The sequence below is a fragment of the Triturus cristatus genome, chromosome 12 (assembly GCF_964204655.1).
Source record: "Triturus cristatus chromosome 12, aTriCri1.1, whole genome shotgun sequence".
Taxonomy (NCBI): domain Eukaryota; kingdom Metazoa; phylum Chordata; class Amphibia; order Caudata; family Salamandridae; genus Triturus; species Triturus cristatus.
Window position 1 is genome coordinate 168,860,716 of NC_140595.1, and position 21,693 is coordinate 168,882,408.

A 21,693-nucleotide genomic window follows, 5' to 3' on the forward strand; every position below is an offset into this window, starting at 1 on the left:
AAATTCCTTGTTAATCAATTGATCAGGGTTCTTTACCCTCACTCTTCCATCAATCTCAATGAAACGCATGTGAAAAACAAGTGGAAACATCTCTCTCTTGGAGATCTCTCTGGGACAGGTCATAAAACTCACAACACATTGAGAATGTGTTGATAATACAAGAAGGCCAAGTATGACACCCAGAACAATCAACTCTCAGCCTAGGAGCATAGCTCCTGAGGACCTAGATTTCGGTCACCTTAATCTACCTCCAAGGTCCATGGAACTACTTCAAAAAATCAAGGCGATTCACAACGAGGAAATGCTACAGTATCAAATGGAAAAAAATCTTACACTGGTACAACAACAAAAGTGAGGTAAACTATTGGTCAAGAGATGCCACAGTGATCAAATACCACACTCGCCTTCTAGACAAGTCAGAAACGAATCACGCTGTAAAACAAAATGGTTACTTTCCAGAAGGAATAGTTTTACAGCTTGTATAATTTTCTGGATTCACATGCAACACACAGATCTCCACCAGTGGAGTTGTATTTACAAAGAAACACAAGGAAGAAATCAGCACGAACAGGGGCAAGACATATCATAGTTGTCAATGAAAGGGAAACATTTATCTGAAGATGGCAACATTGTCTGGGTTTCCTTGGCGTACATCTGACATCACAAAAGGAGGGACAAAGCACCAAATTGCTGATGGATTGACTAAGCCCACGCAGAAAAAAAAAGAGACAAGAGGCTACAAAGGACAATTCTGGACTCGACTACTAGATGGCAGAATAATGCACAGCATGTGAATCAAGAAAATTCTTCAAGCTGCAAAACTAATCCTACCAGTCAGTAACAATTTTGTTATGTGGTTTGTGTTCAGAAACTCAAATTTTATTGTTGGAAATCACCATCTTTTGCATGGTATTCCTCCAGATGTTCACGTTCAGTTGCTGAAACCTGTTTTTGTTCTTCATAAAACTTCACACTTTACTATTACTAACCTTTGGTAAAGTCCATGTGCTCTCCCTTTAAACACTGTAAAACTGACATATTTCTAATTGCTACATTTACTTATAAGTCCCTAGTGGATGGTACTCCATATACCGTGGCCTGCAAATTAAATGCGGCTAGTGGGCTGTTGCACTCATTTTGCTACTTACTAAAGTAGCACTACAGAACATTTCTCCATGTTTGCCCCTGCAGCTTGGGCATGCACTTTTAAACTGCCATTTCGACCTGGCAGTTGTTACCAAGCACTCATTCGACATGTCTACTTGTGGGTTCTGCGGCATCTTAAGATCAGAAGGTAGCATGAAGGGTTTGGAAGAACCATGCATTAATTCAACTTTCCTCCTCCTGGCTTTAGTTTTAATAATGGCTTAAGCTTAGTATCACTTAATTACACACTGTTAGCTTTAGTCATCAAGATAGGGCTTGACAGTGTACTGAAAGAATCCTTGGGAAACGTTTTCAGACCAGCCTCATGAGCGAGTCAGCTTCTCTCCAGGGAGATGGGGAGGAAAGGAGGGGGTGAGTGCATGTTTCTCTGCAGCAGCAAATCATTATCTACACTTAGGAAAAATTGGTACTGCATGTTCAGGCCTGGGTAAGCCGAGAGATTCTCAGTGTGCCATGCCCTAAAAGCACAGGGCCTTCTAGCAGTCTTTACTGGCTTCCTTGTTTTCCGAAGCTGCTGTCCAGCCTGCTTCCATGCACTATTTAATTGGAAAATATGTCACAGGGTGTTTGGTTGTTTGGTTATTTGGTTTAGAATGTCATGTCAAATGTTGCTAATGACTCTTGCAGGAGCTACATTTATTACAATCGTCTTGGTGGCTTATGTTGACTAAATAACCTCTGGTATCCTGGAATTCACCAAATTCTTATTTTGGTTCAGAATGTGCCTTTAAATTGTTAGCCTGGGAAAGGTTCCACTGAAACTTTGACGTCTACCTCTATTGCAAATTTTCAAAAATTAACTAAGAGGTAGAATCCCATAGTGGTAGTTTACCCAGTACAACAATCACAGCAAAAGCTACTCCTAGAGGGAGAATTCTGCAAGAATATTCTTGTGCAGAAGCCTTTTGGGTAAACTTCACAGCATTGGTGGTTATTGGAACTACTGTATCCAGCGAAGAGAAGAACCATGGTTATCCAGCAGGAAAATGATCTATGACTCAGTTATGCCTAAGATTATTTACCACTCCCTTAAATGTCCTGATTTGAAAGTTTGCTTCCTGAGTAGTTACCTTAACCACATGCCTGCCAATCTAAATTAGAAGTTTTTGCTTCCTGTGTATATGAAGGAATTTATAAAGTTGAGAGCCTTCGTTGCAGGCAGATAAAATCTATGTGTGTATTTGTAAGTCTGACTAGTGTTACTCTTCTGCTTACTCGCCATTAAAATAGAGGCCATACTTAAATGACAACAGCAATGCATCTGCCATTTTGAAAGCGCAGTTTAATGAGTAAATCAAAATCTACACTTGAATTCTGTCACCCATTTAAGATATTGAGTTGTGATTAACATTCTGCTACACGGACTCCTTTCTTGTTTTTGTGTTATTGTCTAGTGAGTAGTCTTTTCTAAAGCATGTCGAGAACTACTTAAAATAACTTTAACCCTTATCTAATCTCCAAGCTAGGTAGATTGGAGTGACTTGGATAATAAACATTTTAGTAACTTGAATATGAAACATCTTTTCATTATTAGGCAGGTAAAGCAGGGCACTTTATTGGTGGGTAGAGCGCATATCTCCAGGCTATTGAGTGATTATGTGCTTCTAAATTAATATGTATTCGACCCCTTGTGAAAATAAAGTTGAAAGGGAAAGTAAAGACTAACTAGTGCGTCTCGTTGCTTGGATCATTCCTGCTGTCACTGTTGTCTATCGCATTTACAGCTGTCTTAAGTTAATCATTGATGTTTTAACTGAGCAAAATGCATGCAAATGATTGTCTGAGAAACGTCACTTACCTTTCAAAACTAAACTAGTTTCTACGGGAAACTTGACTGCAATTCAGTGAACTTATGATTTGATTTTACTACCTTCATTTAGGCTATCTTTTGACATAGATTTAATATCAATTTAGATGCTCTTCTTTTGTAATCCCCTTTAATCACCTTTTCCTTTTTAGAAAAACGTCTATCAAGAGGGATTTCTCATGCCAGCTCTAGTATTGTATCTTTGGCGCGCTCCCATGTCTCCAGCAATGGCAGCAGCGAACAACTACTGGAGATGCCCATTTGCACTTTCCAGCTCCCTGATCTCACTGTGTACATGGAGGAGTTCCGTTCCTTTATTGAACGAGATCTTATAGAGCAGTCCATGCTGGTGGCTTTAGAACAAGCTGGTAAGTTGGTTTAATGACTTACTTATACATGGAGCATCATGCTCTGCTTTCAGATTAAATTGTATTTTCTTTAGATAACCACTCCACATTATTTGGTGGCTCAATATAGTGGAACACTGTATTTAGCAGTTTATTCCTTTCAAACTGTATGTTTGGAAAGTGAGTATCTTTTAAGTAAATAATGTTGTGTCTGGTGTTGTCAAGTTGGAGCAGCAGGATATTAACACTATTCTGGAAAGATTCAATGGTGCTGCTATTGGTGGCGCACTGTGGGTTGTTTCAGACATGGAGTGCAATTGGTGATATTGTGTGTTAGTTGTGCGATTAGCTAAAAATGTTGACCACGATATGAGGGCAAGAAACCTGATTGGGAATAACAAGCTGAACTAAAGATGTATCCACTAATATAGATGATCTAGTTATTGAGTATACATGGTAGGACGAAGAGATTACCCTTGAGTCTGAGAAAATATATTGAGTAGTCTACTGGGTGAAGTGACGTTTGTACAGTGAAAACATTTAGACTCTTTAATAAAAAAAAAAAAAGGGTTGATGGAGAGGGATTGGCAGTGGTGTGGGAGGAGTAATGGATTCATCAATCTTATTGTGTTATGAGTAGCCCATTTAGACCTCATGTAAACCATTTGAGAACCTCATTATCCATGCTTGGGGTGTTCATGCGAAGGATGGCGTGCAATATTGAATGCTATGTAGAGGCCGTGGAAAATGGGTAGAAATTACTCCACCTGGAATATAAAGGGTGAAGCTGTTTCTGTGTCCAGGCACATTACTAAACTGATCACAGGGTTGCGAAGAAATTATATATTTCTATAAATCTCTTTGGTATACACCCAAACAGTGGTTGCAGAAATCAGTACCATACTGTCACACAATATCTTAGTCTGCACATTCGATGGTGTAAAAACACCTACGAATGCAGCACCCCCTCAGTCAATCACCTAGTGCTTAATTTGTGCCAGTGCTTTCCAGTGCTCAACACCGGCACTTAATTGCCTGCACCGGGACTTATGACTGTCTGCCACGTGGCAGTGATGTCAGCCAATTTAGGTACGAGCACAACAACTTCTGTTTATTATTTAAATTTCCAATTATTAGTATTTGCCCCAAAGCCATTCTTTTAGCTTTGGGGGCCTGTAATAGTATGAATTGCCCCACTTTTAAGAGTGTGATAATTAGTAGTGTGTTGGTGCTGTCATTGGCAGTGGTGCACGGGGCAACGGATGGTGCAAGCTCTAGTGTCCTCCTGTCAAGGGCCCAAGCACTAAGTTTTTCTTTTTTTTTTACGAATTAAACACTGCAATCACCAATAATTGTCCAGAAATCCTTGGGCTCTAGATCTTCTGGTGCTTATTCGCACTCCCTCTCCATTTATAGATCTCCTTTCCTGCTTATTGTAATTGTTCATGCTTCTGACCCTAACGTTCGAGGATTGGGGGGGTTCGCCGTTCCTCCAATATTTGTCCATGCGATAAAATACAGTTTAAAAGATTTTTGACCGGAAAAGAAATATGCAATGATAGGAAGACTAGTGAGGAAATTGCAGCCTATGTTGATTTCTTTTTTTGTTTACATTTTACTTGGGGTTTTACTTAAACCCCTTTTAAAGCTCCAGGAGCTATCCCTGGGGTCAGTGATGAATTGTGGGTATTTAGCCAGCTGTGTTAAGTGCTATACAAGTGGTGCTAATTGTATCACTTTTGTGTGGTTTTGGTGAATGCCTACATGGTAAACCATGGTAGTCGGACACCAACGCAGTTTGGAGAGGTGAGATGTAGCAAATCCCAACATTAGTGCCGAAAGTAACATCGATGAAATGCAGCCAAATGGAAGGGGTAGGGAATGTGTGAGGCACAGGTAGGTTTAGGACAATGACCAGATCTTTCATGAAGTCATTGACAAGCCGGCAGTGGGATATGTTAACCAGTTGGTCAGGTAATCGCACCACTTACAAAGTAGCCCCAGTCCACTCAAAATGACCACAGGACAGAATCAGCTGGCTATGTCGCGTTAACAGCCGAAAAAGCCGACGCAGCATCTTAGTATTGCTCATCTGGTAGATAGGATGACATTTTTGGAGACAGGAGGTAGAGAGGGCTGCTCCCCCTCAGTTCATTGCCCGAGGCGTCAGGAGATGAGTCATTATGATTCTGTTTCATGAAGCCTCTCTGAAGAAGTCCATGTGATTAAATTCCTATTACAAACTAGGTACCCATTTAGCCGGCCGTATTGGTGGTCCTCAACTCTACTCCCTCAGCTGAAGTCAGCCCGCCATTTCAGACATCCCCGTCAGACAAAAATGCTTCTACATATATGGAAGATGCTGAATTTTCAAAGGAGCTCCTTGTTGTTGGTAACTGCTAGTCATTCTTTGTTGTTTTTCAAAAGTTAACCCCAAAATGGGAATATATTTTTGAAGAGCAAAAAAAAAATATCCCTGGTATGCAGTGAGTTTTCTTCTATCACCTCAAGGACAATCCTCTCAGTGACCGCTTTTGATCACTTTGACTGGCATGGAAGTACTGGGTAAGAAGAATGAGTGGTGGATGTGCCACCCTAAGTGGAATGTAGCATCTACTAATGATCAACAATTCTCTGGCAGATGGGATGACCGGTCAAGAATTTCTAGCTCACTCTCAGCTGTCAGAAACCTGGTGGTTTCCACACTTCTAAACGAGGTGGAGGGACCACTGGATTGGTGAAGTGGGTGATCTCTCAATTTGTGGAAGATCTCCTGCTCTGCCAAACCCTCAGTGACCCCCTAGCAGTTGAAATCTCCGTACTTATCCACATCCGTAATCTGTGCTGGAATACCTCTCTTCAGACACCCCTGTTAACATAGGTTTATTTATATTGCACAGTTCACATGCACACTATTGTTCTGTGTCCCCATTACCAAATTACATATTGTTTAGCTACAGGGATGTTTGTTGCATTTCATAATAGCTGAAAACTCTTTGGAAATATGTCTTACTTTGGACAGTCTACCGGCACAGACATACAATATTCAAAAGAAGTATACACAGGCATCCTAGTCTGCCAAACCTTGGAAAATCACCACAAACCAATTTAATGATATTATTCTGCCGTCACTGGAGCAGATTGTTTACAGCTGCCCTGTTATCTTAAAAGATTAGTTATGAACCTTGAGGCTTACGTGAGAAGTGTCATGTTGGACGTCTGTATCTTCTGGTTTGGGCAGCTTCCATAATCTCTCTGCAGTGCCTTTCCCACAGAGCTAGGCCCTGTGATTGAAATAAAACCCTAACATTCATGAATCCATTTCCGATGGTAAAGAAATCGGTTCTTGTCAAACTGGAGTCCGAAGAGACACCACAACGTATGTTGTTAAATGCAAACCCCTCTGTTTGGATCTACATGCCACTTAAATGTATGTTAGAGGTTTTATATTCTACTTGATTGCCCCCTATACTAAGATAGTATAGTACGGTGTGCTTTCTTACTGTTGCATATTTTATCTGTGATTCACCCTTCATGAACCAACTGTATTTTTGCTGTCCTATCAAGGCAGTGTTAAACACGCTTATACAAATATTGTCTTTTTTTAAATATCTGCTGTACAGCTCTTTGAAGCACATAGGGCTCAAAGTTCGTGCTTTATAGAACATGCAAAAAAAAAAAATTGAATGTTAAGCTTTGGTGTGGTCATGGTGGTGTCTCTGCTCAAGACTGTAAACACTTTGTGTAGCACCAAAGTGCTCACTCATCGGTATAGTCTGGATAGAAGTAAAATGAATTTGCCCTTTGCAGGATTTGTAATTTATTTTTTATTTATTAAATATTTCACATATGATTGGATTAAGTATCTTCTTATGTGAGTGGCAGATTCAATAATTTACTATTGAAAAGGGTTATTGTTTTCAGTCACTGTGTCTTTTTTTCGAGGCTATTTACAAATTCAGTAGATTTGGCTCAGTCAGACTTGGTTTCCAGACACTATCCTGCATTGTGCAGGCTATACAGGGCTGATGGATAACACTGGCAGCCCTTTCCTGTGGAAGATTGGGAGGGCTTTGCTACGAACTTGCCGTGTTCAGCCTTTGCCTAATAATGTGGTTGAACCCATGCCTAAGAGGCCTTTAAGTTATTATTTCATGTTCCTTAAATTAGGAACGTTTCCTGAGCTTTTCCACACGTAGAGTCCACTTTTCTTGGCTTTTATTTCACTTCTGTTTGAATGTATTTTATTTAGTGTTTGATACCCTGTTTTTCAGTTTTTTTAACGCTGTAAGTAACTGGTGTTACTAATGCCCAAAATATAGCTTTTTAAGTTATCAATTTTGGAATGAGCTGCTGTCGAGTTGCGGATTCTTAATTCCTGACTGTAAACCAAGCGCAGATTGAGCTCAGCAACAAGGTCTTGAATCCGTCATCGCAGTCAAGAAGCTGCATGTTCTGTATAAATGTGTCTTCTAATCCTTATCTTTCTCGTCCACTATGCTGACATTTTTATGGCCATACTTATCATAGCTTTCTGAAACTCCAAGTCCCAGGATGTATAGAGTTGTTGGCCAAAAGAAAGGGCTGGATGAAAGTATCAAAAGTTACATGGACGATTTAGCTTACTTTGAGGGATATGCCCAAAAATGAAAATACTACGTGGTCCTTTTACCTGTGTGCAGATTGTTTTAAGTCACATTCCTATTTATAGAGCTCCTTTTAGGTCTTGCCTGCCGACAGCACATGCACTGCAAGATGTATTGTGTACTATAATTGACTTGGAACCCGCCCATTGCTTAACATTCGTTATCTTCATTGTCACTCTTTATTTACTACCTTCTAATTACCCAGCACTTGATGATGTCACTTCCTGTTCTTTGGTTTGGATCATAGACCCAAGTAGTGATTTATTTACTTTGATTAGTGCCCTTTCGCTGTCCAGTCACTGCCTGCTGTGATTCAGCCACTTTTCTTTGCTTCCCGTCCATGTTGCCTCTTCGCCTCTCACCCACACATTTCTTCTTCCATTCCCACCCCATCCTTATCATTGTTGCTTCTTCGCTCCCCCACACAAACAATCCATTAGCAAGAAAAAGAACTGTGTTTGTGTTGCTAACACTGACCCACACTCCTGTTGTCTGTGTTGCTTACTCCCCACCCATCATCATCAAGCAGTTTGACCACTTAGGTATCTGCTTTTCAGGGAACTTACATTGGAGTAACCATGTGCAGAAGGCAGCCCTGGTCCTGCAACAAAAGTTAGACGCTGTACTGACATTTATCTCTCAATGCAATGGGAAAACCCAATCTACCCTTGAGGGCCTGGGCAAAATTAGATAAATGGGTAAAGATGCCGTCAAGGGATTTATTCAAAATACACAGTATATATTTTCAAATTCTTAATCGGGTATAAGCTTTTATCAATTGCTTATTAGTAAATTAATTCTTGAATTTCATTTTAAGCAATATCAATCACAACTAAGAGGTTTAAATCGAAAAAGATGTACACATAGGTGTATATAGAAAATAATTTATATTTTTCTAAATAATTATATGGGTACTGAAAATATACACAAGCAATGTAACGAGGAAGTACAATAAATTTCAATGGTCCTACAATGTCACATTGGTATACACTTTTCCTTATATAGATGAATTTTCGAAAAAGTGTCTTAGGTCGACTTTTCGGTCTCTTATGTAATCATCCATGAGACCATCTTCAGGACTATTGTGTATTTTATAGATGACCCCTGAGGTCAATTGGAATAATCTTAATCGCTGCTGTACATTATTAATGATGGATCGCGATGTGAATGTTCTTTTGGTGAGTATCTGTTTTCGTGGATGTCTAAACGATCATCACAGGCCGATAATGTTGAGAGAACCGTGTTATCAATGAAGGTCCTCAAAAAGAATGTCACAACGTGAGGCTTCAGTTATGAATGAATCTGATAATTAAAGCCTGGTCGTGTGGTTTATACGAGGTACGTCTGCGTCCTGGCCGTGGAACTCAAGCGTTCTCAAAATATACGAGTTATGAATGAATCTGGTGATTCAGGCCTGGTAACGGAGTTATCACGAGGCGCATCTGCGTCCTGGTAGCAAAACTCTAGTGCTCTCGAAACAAATCTGCATCACTGAAATGTAGGCATATAGCCAGTGCCAGAAGTATTAGTGTTATTTTGCAAATATACAAGCAAGGGGCAGTGGTGGCTGCACTAAATGGGAAGGAGCTCTGGGGGTATGCAAATGTACGATCACTTTAGGTGACTGAGGAACAACTTCCTAAGAGCTCTGCTGAGGTTGGGGCGAGGTACCCCCTTAGTGGCACTTTATGTGGAGTTAAATTTTACTCCAATATCAGAAACTGCTGCTTTAAGACCAGTTCTCTGTTGGGTTAGGTTTATCAGAAATCCCAAGGCAGCAGTATATTTGAAAACCTGAGAAGAAGCTATCTACAATAATGTGTGTGTAGGGGGAGCACATGGTCATCTCATGTACAAAATATCTTAAACGCCCTACGTATGGAATCCCTATTTGCCAGTGCTTTCTCCATAGGTGTTGACAAAGCCAATACGTGCCTTAGTAAAGCAAGCCTGATTTGCTTTGCCAGTGCTAGTTTCTCTTGCATTGCAGCGGAAGAGTTTTTGTCCATCCTTGTATTTCATTGCAGTGGCATCCTATTTTCCTAACAGAAAAAAACACTCACCCTTAAAAGCCCTACAGCATGGCATTGTAAAGTTCAAAACTGAACAGGTTGAAAAGAAAATGTTTAAGTAAATCGAAGTGCTGGTGTTCCCACCTTCTTTTGTCTTTCCCTGTGCCCCCTGCAAAAGTAGTTTCTCTGCAATGCAATTTTTGCAAAGGGAGGAAATGGTTACGTTAATATTGGTTTTTGCTTTTTTGTTTTTGCCCTTGGCTAAAATGTATCTACGTTGTCATGCATGGCGCTGGTCCATTTGGCGATGGATTTAAAATCTAGTGTGCCTGAAGTCAGGCGCGAACACCCATATGGCTAAAAGGGCTTCAGATCCCCCCCCCCCCCCCCCCCTGTCTTTTATCTCAGCCTGGGCTGCTGCAGCTCAAGCTGCTGTGGGCTCGGCTGGGCACTGTCTGGAGTGTTATCTCCGGCACGCTGAGTTTTTCACAGGTCTTTAAAGACCATTGGCATATTTACATACCTTTGTAGACTGGTTACCGAGGCCTGTTTTTTTTTCTGGTTCCAGTACCCACCTGGGCCCCCACTCTGCCGGTTTCATGCATTTGTATTTTACATTTACTGCCATAGTGTAAGAATGCATTTCATGAAAAGGAATATGAAGTAGGGTTGACAAAAGAGAAATGCCAGCCATTTGTTTAAAGAGCCTGCTAATTCCTCGTCTTGACACTAAATTGGGTTATAATTAGGAAAAAAAAGTATATATTCATTTGTACTGTGACTTGTCTGTCTTTGTTCTCTTTAATTATCAGTCATGGATCATTCAGGCATCCCTAGAACACAATTAAAAGTGCTTTCTATTTATATTTGCTGTTCGACGTATGCACAGATAAGTGATGAAAATACGGTTTAGGTGAATTCATTATTTTACCGTCTGGGACATCAAAATAATGAACTGGCAACCCTAATCGTAAGACTGGAAGTTTGGTGGAAGATCAGCACATTATTTATTTCCTCCACACACAATCCCTTATTAATGCCACAATAGCAATAGTTTAACTTGTATTTGAAACCCTGCGCCGCTATCAGTAACATGCTGAGTTACTTCAAGTGTCTGGGAATGCACCCTGCATTCAGACAACTCACTCATTCTCGCCCTTCACTTTCACGCTCACCCTGCACTCACAGAGCTCACCCTGCACTCACAGCGCTCACCCTGCACTCACAGCGCTCACCCTGCACTCACAGCGCTCACCCTGCACTCACAGCGCTCACCCTGCACTCACAGCGCTCACCCTGCACTCACAGCGCTCACCCTGCACTCACAGCGCTCACCCTGCACTCACAGCGCTCACCCTGCACTCACAGCGCACTCACCCTGCACTCACAGCGCTCACAGTGCACTCACCCTGCACTCACAGCGCTCACAGTGCACTCACCCTGCACTCACAGTGCGATCACCCTGCACTCACACCGATCACCCTGCACTCACACCGATCACCCTGCACTCACACCGATCACCCTGCACTCACACCGATCACCCTGCACTCACACCGATCACCCTGCACTCACACCGATCACCCTGCACTCACACCGATCACCCTGCACTCACACCGATCACCCTGCACTCACACCGATCACCCTGCACTCACACCGATCACCCTGCACTCACACCGATCACCCTGCACTCACACCGATCACCCTGCACTCACACCGATCACCCTGCACTCACACCGATCACCCTGCACTCACACCGATCACCCTGCACTCACACCGATCACCCTGCACTCACACCGATCACCCTGCACTCACACCGATCACCCTGCACTCACACCGATCACTCACACCGATCACCCTGCACTCACACCGATCACCCTGCACTCACACCGATCACCCTGCACTCACACCGATCACCCTGCACTCACACCGATCACCCTGCACTCACACCGATCACCCTGCACTCACACCGATCACCCTGCACTCACACCGATCACCCTGCACTCACACCGATCACCCTGCACTCACACCGATCACCCTGCACTCACACCGATCACCCTGCACTCACACCGATTCACCCTGCACTCACACCGATTCACCCTGCACTCACACCGATTCACCCTGCACTCACACCGATTCACCCTGCACTCACACCGATTCACCCTGCACTCACACCGATTCACCCTGCACTCACACCGATTCACCCTGCACTCACACCGATTCACCCTGCACTCACACCGATTCACCCTGCACTCACACCGCACTTGCGCTGTTCACCCTGTACCTCACCCTGCAGTCACACGAGTACACTACTCACCCTGCACTCATGTGAAACTTCACTCCCCTGTCTCCCTTACTTCTCAATCTGCAATCTCACTCAAACAATCACTAACCATGCATTTATTCGTCCCACTCTACACTTTCATCGGCACCCAAATTCATATGGTCACCTCACTCACCCTGCAGTCACTCCTCTTAGCCTACTTTCACACTGTTGCATCGCTCACAGTGCACTCACATGGGCACTCCTGCCACCCACACAGCACAGAGGGTTAATGTGCCTGCTACGAAGAACGTGTACCATGCAGATCACAGAACTGAGTGCGAGTAACCTATGAGTAGCACTATAAAAAAATGAAATGTTTGTCAGAAAGGTGCTACAGAGAGATGAGCGATTGTTGGTGAGTGGTAGTGAGGGAATTCATGTGTTAGGGTCAGCCCTGGCTGAGAGTGTTAGACCCTCCCCCCCAAAGTTCAGCTCTGGGTGCGCCCCTGCCTGAAGTTGCAGTGACTGAAAATAACCCATATTTCTGAGTGGGCTATTGCACCTTGGACATGGGAAGCAAGCACTTTTCTACTCAAGTGAATGTTTTTGAAGGAGACTGGACGTGTACCGCAGCTGCCTGTGAGCCAGGTTAACTCTAAGCGTTTCTGATTTATTTGTATGCGTTAATCGAATCCATTCATGTTCTCCCTTATCTGCACACTGCACCTAGGAATGTATGAGCAAACAGTGCAGAAATGTGGACGGTGCTCGCCAGATAGGGTTCGGCTTCTCAGTTCATTTCTGAAAAATGACGTGCATGTTGAAATTAAAGAAGTGTTCGAAAGGGTCATAGACTCAAGTTTGTGGAAGGCTACCATGCTGTTAGGGAGAATGATATGAGGCTGCAAGTCACCACCGGCTCAAATTAACCACTTCCCACAGCTTACTGGCAACGCAGAGCTGTGGCTGAGCTCTCCTCCCAGACTTGGTGTTGAGTGGAACGTACCAGTCGCTATCTCCCCTGCGATTACTAGTACAAAATAGTTAGCCTGTGAAATGAATACATTTCTTCGGTTGTACGAGAGAGAAAACGAACACGACATGAGTGTCACACCACAACTGTCTCTGACGAAAGCTTGTAATTTTTTAAAGAAAAAGACCCATTTTATTAGAGGATAGACCTTTAAAGTTTTGATTACGATTGCGCCGTTGTTGTCCAAACCCAACAAAAACCCTGTACTACACATTTTGGAATGTGTTACATTTCATGGAACTCTTATTTATGTATAATGTGCTATCTCAAAACAAAATGCCTTCATCACTGTTCTGGAACTACCCGACTTCTTCACCATTTTCCAAAGACTTGATGTGAGGACATCTGAAATATTCGGTCCTAGGTTGTCCTAGATGTACCCTGAAAGCTGCCGATTTGGTACATATGCTTTATGATTGCCCTGTTCTCTCTCCTTGGCTCAAGGAGATACAAAGTTTTTTGAATTTAGGATTGGGTATCCCTGTTGATTTGTCACCCCAACTAGTGCTGTTTGGTTTTGAGTTTGGAGCAAACATTAGAAATCGGCCAACCCCCGAGAAGGGATTCCTGTTTTTATGTATGGTTATTCTCCGTTTATGTATCACCTCCCAATGGCTAAGTCCCGATTCACCGTCTTTTACTATGTGGAAGGCCAAACTACTATTTTTGTTCAATTTAGAAATTGCTTTGTATAAACTTAAAGGCAGGGAAAAAAAGAAATTTGGACTTGCACTATGGGCCCCAATTATGAATTGGGTATGACTATTTTTTGTTTTTTCTTGGATTTCTACAGTATGTAATTATGGTCTGACCGTTTTCTCCTCCCTGTTTTAGTTTCTATTTATGGCTCATGTAACAAAATGTTAACAGTATGTAATTATGATATCATTAATGCTGATTTTTAAAATGAAAAAAAAAATGAAAAAAAAAATGAAATATTCGGTCCATTAGGCCCCTGTACCGATATCCCTTTGTAACCTTTTCTGCAGCACTGTTCTTTGTATTTACAGATGATCTCGTCTGTCGTATGTAAATGAAGGCCTTGGTCGTTGAGAAATTCTGTTAGGGCTCTTTATAAAGAAATTTGTAGATAACATATAGGATCTTCAATGTGATCCGAATGACTCTGGCTTCCAGTTCAGTCCTCCTGGTGGTTGTCAGGTGGACTTGCATCTGAAGTTTACCTGCCCTTTGATAAAATCGTTTAGGACTATCAGTTTTTGACATTTTTTTTATTTTTTTTAACCAGGCAATACTTTTCAAGGCATTACACTTGTACAAGCGGAAGTTAATCATGACCCGAACACTATTTTTTTTTTTATTTTTTATAAAAATTTTATTGTGCAGAGAAAAAGGGTACAAGCACGGGCCTACAACCTCCTGGGCCGGCCGCTAGTATGCAGAAATGATCAAGCAGTTCAAAAACAATGACTGGCCCGCAGGGGCTCCGCTAAATGACAGGAGATCAAGCTGCACATAAAGGAAGTCAGGATACACCCTTTTTACATAACTATCAACCAAAGTAAAGAAAAAAAAAAAGCAAGGCGAAAAACATTGAAAGGGCGTCTAACCATAGCAGAGGAACTCCACATAGGACCACCCTAGGGTGGTCAATAAAAGGGGGGTCTGAGAGGGAGGGAGGGGCCACGGGAAAATCAAATCTATACTCAGATGAACAGAGTAAGCAAGGAACCCTCAAGGATCAGGGGGACAAGGCAACCTCAGACGTATCCACCAGGGGGGGAGAACAGATAGTCCCTCGATACACATTCCACTGACCCCAGATTCTACCCCACGCCCCCGGTTTACCACGAGCCACATACACCGTCTTCTCCCTGAACATGCACCAGTCCATGTTCTCCTTCCATACGGACACGGTGGGAGGCCGTTGGGAACCCCAAAGCTGCGCAATATCTCTCTTTGCGATCATGTTCCCAAGGGCCGCCCACCGAGCCTGGGCCGCGTTATAGTCATTGGGCTCCCACACATTCAGGACCCGAACACTATTAACCAAAAGGACAATTGTGTTATTTGAATGAACGTCTATCGTGAAAATAGCAGAACTTGATTGCTCTGTTTTGTACGGAGTGAAAAAGTGTATCCACATAATTTGTATTCATTTTCGATCTTCACAACATTTTCCACCAATAAATTGTGGTTATTACAGATGTGTAGAAGAAGTCCCTAATGCCTCTAATATTTGAAGGTCTTACAAAATGAGTTTTTTTTCCAACCTCAGTCAGCAGTTGATACATATATACTCTAGGATATTACACAAGACCCTTTGTTAAAGTTTTATATGAAGTTTTTAGTCCACCATGGGCTAAATGCCATTAAGTGCATCTTGGATTGACAGCACAGATGCCCTGTGGTCCCCGCGAATCTAATCAGTTTGTCCGCCCAGACACTCTGCTGTGGTACCACAGATATGGAAGAGCTAAGGTCCCAGCCCTCATTTATTGCTCCTTTGGGCTGGAAATTAACTGAATGAATCCACTTTTTAGGTCGAGCCTGGGCAGTGCATGAGCTGCCCTGCGAGGGCTGCTGTACTCTGGCATTGGCTTGGATCTCTGTCCACTCTCCACCCATCTTTTTAATTGGCTCTTGTAACTGTCCTTTCTAAATGTTTGCTGCCGATTAATTAATAAGCTTGTTAGTCCCTCCTTAGTAACGCCTTGTCTGCATTTAGGACCACCCATAAGGACTGGACCTTTTACTTGTGTGGTTATACAGTATGTTTATTTAGTCTGTGAGAACTATTTTCTTTCATTATTTTGTTCTACTCCAGACACTATGTGCTTTCCTGCATTGGCCATGTGCCTTTCTTTCTTTATTTTACCAGTGCAGTACGCTTTAAATAGAGCAGCTGTGCGCCTTTCTTTATTTTTCCAGCGCTGTCCGCTTTCAATAGATCGGCCGCAGCCCTTTCTTCATTTATTAAATGCTTTATTTTTTGTTTTAAAGCGCCCCCATGCGGCGCTTTCACTTTAATATCAGCCAGGCACCTTTCTTTACACGAGCCGCATCTAAAGAAATGAGCATGGTTGACATTAAAGTGAAAGCGCGGTATGGGGCGCTTTTACAAAAAGATATTTGTTTGTCAACTTGTCAAATTACTTTAGACGTGGCTCGCCTAAGGAAAGGGGCGCAGCGGACATAAAAAGTGAAAGCGTGGCATGGACGCATTGACAAGTAAGCATTTGCAATGCAATAGGTCTCGCATTTAAGAGAGTTTCGTAAATGCAAGACCTATTACATGCCAAACGCTTGTTTTCCTTGCTGCTCCCAATGTCAAAGTGCGTTGATGTTCGAATATGAGTTGTCAAATTCTCAGCTCCTTGTTTTTATTGTATTTTCTTTTTTGAGATATCTGTCTAGAATTGTCAGTTTTTATTTTCCGTATTTTGTTTTTTCAAATCTTTACTGATTTTTAGCCAGGTTTCTTTTTTGCCTGTGAAAAAGCAAAGTTGCTCTTAGTATATTCCCATATTAACTTGGTAGATAAATATACACTTAACCTTTGTCCTGTCTAAACTCTGAAGAGTTTTAGTGCGTTAATCAACTTTACACAACAAAATATTACACTCGCCCAAAAACATTTGCTTTCTAGAAACCCTGCATTCTCATACATGGCTATTACGCTTCTTTATGGAACTTTATTGCATTTTATGCTCTTACTTGACAGTGTAGCTGTTGCCAGATAATTATGTGCATATCACTAGAGGAGCTTTGGCTCCGCCCACATGTTAGGAACCAGGAGTACTGTCAGCTTTGAAACCAGCCTCCCCTGTGGTGGAAATCTACAAAGCACAAACAAGGGGTGCTACCACTATATGGGGTGGAGTTATGGGGGCACTGCTCCATCACCAACTTGACGAAGGTGGAGAACAATTTAATGCGGCAGCTTGTAGGACTACCCCCTAGTACCCCCCTTATACCCCTTCGTATGGACCTGGGTATTAAGCCCCTTGATGAAGAGATCGCACTGAGACCTTTAACATTCTGGCAGAGGTTAGGGGTGACCCCAGAGTTGTCCATCCATAGGGCTGAGCTAAATGAGCTCCTGACCATCTGTGCCACTAAGAAAATTCCTTGACTCTGTCACACAAGGGATCTCACCTTCGAGTTAGGCAAGCCGGACCTCTGGAGAACACTGATACATCATGTGCCATGATTTCCAGGTTGGAATTAGTTAAATGCAATAGACTAACTAAATTATTGTCAATACAAGAAAGTGCCTCATGTGATCGTTTGACAGCAGTTTCTGCTAGTAAAAGATGTATACAGCAAGGAACATTTTCTGGATTTTATTCAGCCCCCATTGACCAGGAAATTGTATTTGCAATTTAGATTAGGGACCCTTCCATTATTAGCGTATACCAGCAAATGGGTGAAAGAGCAAACTGGTGAATGTCCTGCATGTAATTATAAGGAAGAGTCTGAAATACATGTTCTGCTCCTCTGCTCTGCCTACCGACTGTCGCATAAGCATTGGTTAATCCAACTTTGCAAGAATCTGGGCTTTGTGCGCTGTGTAGAGGCCTACAGAGTATTAATGTATAACACCCAACCACCAATAGTTTTTGCTGTATCATGATTCCTTAATTCTATGTGGCACACCCGGCTGGCCTTTTTAAAGGAGTTCCCACGGGGAAGAACGAACGCACTGAATTTGCGTAGGTATACTAACTGTGTATCCTTGTTTTGGGCCGATAGCGTGCAGCTTATTTTCAGAGGGTTGCTTTTATTGTGTTTTTAACGGGTTGAAGTCCGTATTAACTACAATTTTATATCCCTGCTGTGCCTCTTATTTCCCGTGTGTTTTTTGGATGGTCTCTGTACAATAAGATAAAATCGAGCTAGCCACATTTTTTATCCACACGTGTATATTATTTGTTTTATTGTTACTTGTACTTTTATGGCACTGGTGGCCGAAATAAAGTTATTAAATGGAATTAATTTTTTTTACTCTAATCGGGTTCAGTAGCAAGACCTAATACCGTTTTTCGAATCGCCAAAGCTACTAATGATAAAGTTGGAAACCCTAATACATATATTATAAGTGGCCAAAGAGGATAGATAATAAAACCCTTCTATATAAGAGCACAGCCTAATTTCTTTTAAAATCGGAACTAAAAACCTTCCTCTTGGTACCTTATAGAGGGAACAAAATAGCATAAAATACACAGTGCTCTGGGCTGCCACGTTATCACATGGACAAGACACCAGTTTATCTTCCCACCCCGATTGTTTTGGGAAAGCCACCACAATATGCAGGGTAAGTAAACGTAATCTAGATAAATAAAAACAAGTCTGTACGTTTGTCGTTAAAGTTAGATAAAATTGCTGTCGATTCGGGGATAAACAAAAGCGCCCTGTTACGTCATGGTTAGCATATGATGTCTTCACCCCTGTAGAGTGTACCTCTTTTATAATGTTTTTAGCATTTTCAGGGATGCTGTCCGGACAATCAAAGTAATGCCCCAAAGCTAGATTACAGAAGCTGTCCCTTACGAATCGAAGCCAAGGAATAGAAAGTGCTCCATCTAGGTTAGTACAGTCCTTAATAACCTCTCTGGAGAATACTAGTTCTTCGGACAACCAGATTTTGTCCCATGACAACAGAGGGGCAATTCTAATACGGTCCTCTATGAAGTCAAGTCCCAGCTCTTAATGACAGAAGATCGTGGGGTCACTATTAGGAGTCCTCAATAATCTTTTAATACATTTGTTTTCCATAACTTGAAGCTGTCAGTTGTTATGGTATCCCCACACTCCTGCCCCATATGTTACAATGGGCACACATTTGGATTTAGTCAGACAAACCAACTCAGACATCGGCTTATGGCCTAGCTTTCTGGTAAAACGAAAAAGCCTCTCAACTACCCTGTCTGCCTGTTGCACCCTTGCCGTCCCAACTCAGCCTATTATTAAAAACATTCCCTAAATAGTTCAAATTATTCAGTTTATCAATATTCTTATCCCCCCCAAGCATTTCCTTGTTTTTGTCAAGGGCCACACACCATATTTTACGATTTTATAAAATTCACTTTTATGTAGAGCCAGCATAAAATCTGTAAAAGCAATTTTTGGAGGCCAAGTGCTGTTAGTGCCATTAACACAGTGTCATCCGCATAGAAAGTAGCGGGACCCGTGTGCCTACAATACGTGGACAATCAGTTTCTTTGTCTATTAAGAGGGCTTCCAAACCATTGGTGTAAATTAGAAAAGAAAGGGGGCCAAAATGCATCCCTGCCTTACACCTTCCGTGGAGGCTATAGGCTTAGTTTCCTCACCTTGGGGGCCATATCCTATAGAAACGGAGGTCGATCCATGAAGCCTGCGAAGGAGGGAAATCAAAGCCTCCTCCACACCCATGTTTCCCATCATTACCCACAACTTCACCCGGTTTACAGTGTCAAAAGCACTGGGCAAGTCCATGAAAGACAGGTGGATGGAACCCTTCCTGGCCCTCATGTACTTGCCCATCACCAGTGACAAGTTAAGGCACTGCTTGGTGGTGCCCATCCCTCTTCTGAAGCCATATTTCGTAACGCAGTCATTAACCTACACTGATGTTTAGGTCTGGCTTGAAAGTGCAACTATCACCTGATCTTTGAACCTTAATCTATATTGTTGGCAAGTTATTTGCTTCCACACAAATACATATCCATTTAGATGCTACTTGCTTGTAATGCCTCACATTACCAAACAATATTAAAGTTAGACCGTTTGGCATTACTAAAGCTTGTTTAAACTGTTATGCTGCATTTATGAAATTCTCTGGACCCGCTATCATGATCGACAGCATGGCGAGGCACTCACAAGAAGATATCATTTTATTTTTTAGCAGACAAAAAGGGACATTGAGTAGTTGCTTAAAAATGAGACAAAAAGAGAGAAAAGAAAGCATATTCCAATTTACTTCAATCTTATCCAATTCAGTTAGCTAAGATATATAGAAAAATTCTCATTATTGGCTTAGGACAGCACAATGTGCAATACATATTCAAAGTGCAATATTAACAGTAAAGCCTGGTTTGGAACATCTGTTCTGCTCCAAAAACAAACACTGTTCAATCTTTAGAAAAACATTTGCAATTGGCAATGAAAGTGCAAATGTGCTACTCCGAAATACCAATTACTAAACATGTTTACTCAAGTTGCAATATAATCGGTAAAACCTGGTTTAGAACCTCCTGTTGTATTTGTATTTATATTTATTAAGCAAGACATTCATCCAGAGGGACATTACGGCTCTAGGAAAGCGTTATCCTGATATGGGAAAGGCAATTGCAAACAGTTTAAAGGGAGGGGCTTCAGCCAGACTCGCAGTAGTTGGCTTCGGTTAAGTTCTAGGGAACATCGATGTTTTTGGTTTCTTTCTAAAGGGCAAATTTTCGTCTGTTAGGCGAAGATCCAATGGAAGTTCATTCCAGTGAACGGCCGCCAGTTTGGAAATGAACGGCCTCCTGCTCTGACCCTCTTGGTCGGCTTGATCTTGTCCAAGGCCTGATGGCAGGATCTCAAGTTTCGTGACGGGTATAGAATTCTATTTCATCTTGCAAGATGCAGGAGCCACTTTTATGTAGCGCTGTGTGTACATAACACAGGCGCTTGAAATTAGCCCTTTGGTGTACGAGCAGCCAATGCAATTCCCTCAAACTTTCAGATGCCGAGCTGTTTTTGCTTTTATTGCAAACCAGTCTAGCAGCAGCATTCTGGACCACCTGTAGTCGGGCAAAGAGATACTTGGGCATACCCACATGTAGCTTTCTATTAGAAAATAAAGCCTGGGTGATGGACTTTTTGCAGTTTAGGGAGATCCAAGCAAAAAGTCTTCGTAATAGTTTGTGTTACCGCACAGTGCTCAGACTTAGTCCTGCATTGTAAGTGCATTGTCAAGTAGTATGCCCAAGTTCTTTGCAACTCGCTTAGGTTCTTGGGTGGCTCCCAACGCCCGGGGCCACCCGGTGTTATCCCAAACTAGGTGTGCTCCATCGAAAAGCAGGATCTCAGATTTCCCAGCATTCAATTTTAAGCACTGTTCTGTTCCAAAAACAAATACTGTTCAATCTTTCGAAAAACATGTGCACACAGCAATTAAAGATGTTAACCATACATTGTATTTCCTTCCCTTCCTACCCATCCCCGTCTTCACCTTTCCTTGTCCTTCTCTTCACTCTTTATCTCTTTCTCGTTATACTACTCAATATATTTTAAATTAGCAAATATTTTCTCCATTAAATTAATTCTTAACGATAGGTGCCTTATGAATGAAGTGCATTAGTGTACAAAAAATGCGAAATAGAGTGCAGAGCTAAGATAAAATCACATTTGGAATTATTAAATATAGCACTATTCCCAAACTCCCTAGTCTCTTGTAGATTTTTTTCCCCATTAGTAGTCTAGGCTAGG

At 42.0% G+C, this 21,693-nt stretch overlaps 1 protein-coding gene across 2 annotated transcripts in view; it reads left to right on the forward strand.

The window, feature by feature from the left end:
- The window catches only part of OTUD7B (OTU deubiquitinase 7B), a 383,776-nt gene that overhangs the window by 176,216 nt on the left and 185,867 nt on the right, over window positions 1-21,693 (forward strand). For both annotated transcript variants that reach the window (XM_085639066.1, XM_085639065.1), the window contains one exon: window positions 3,127-3,342. In XM_085639066.1, the coding sequence (XP_085495192.1) occupies window positions 3,127-3,342 (216 nt within the window). The remainder of the gene's footprint in view (window positions 1-3,126; window positions 3,343-21,693) is intronic.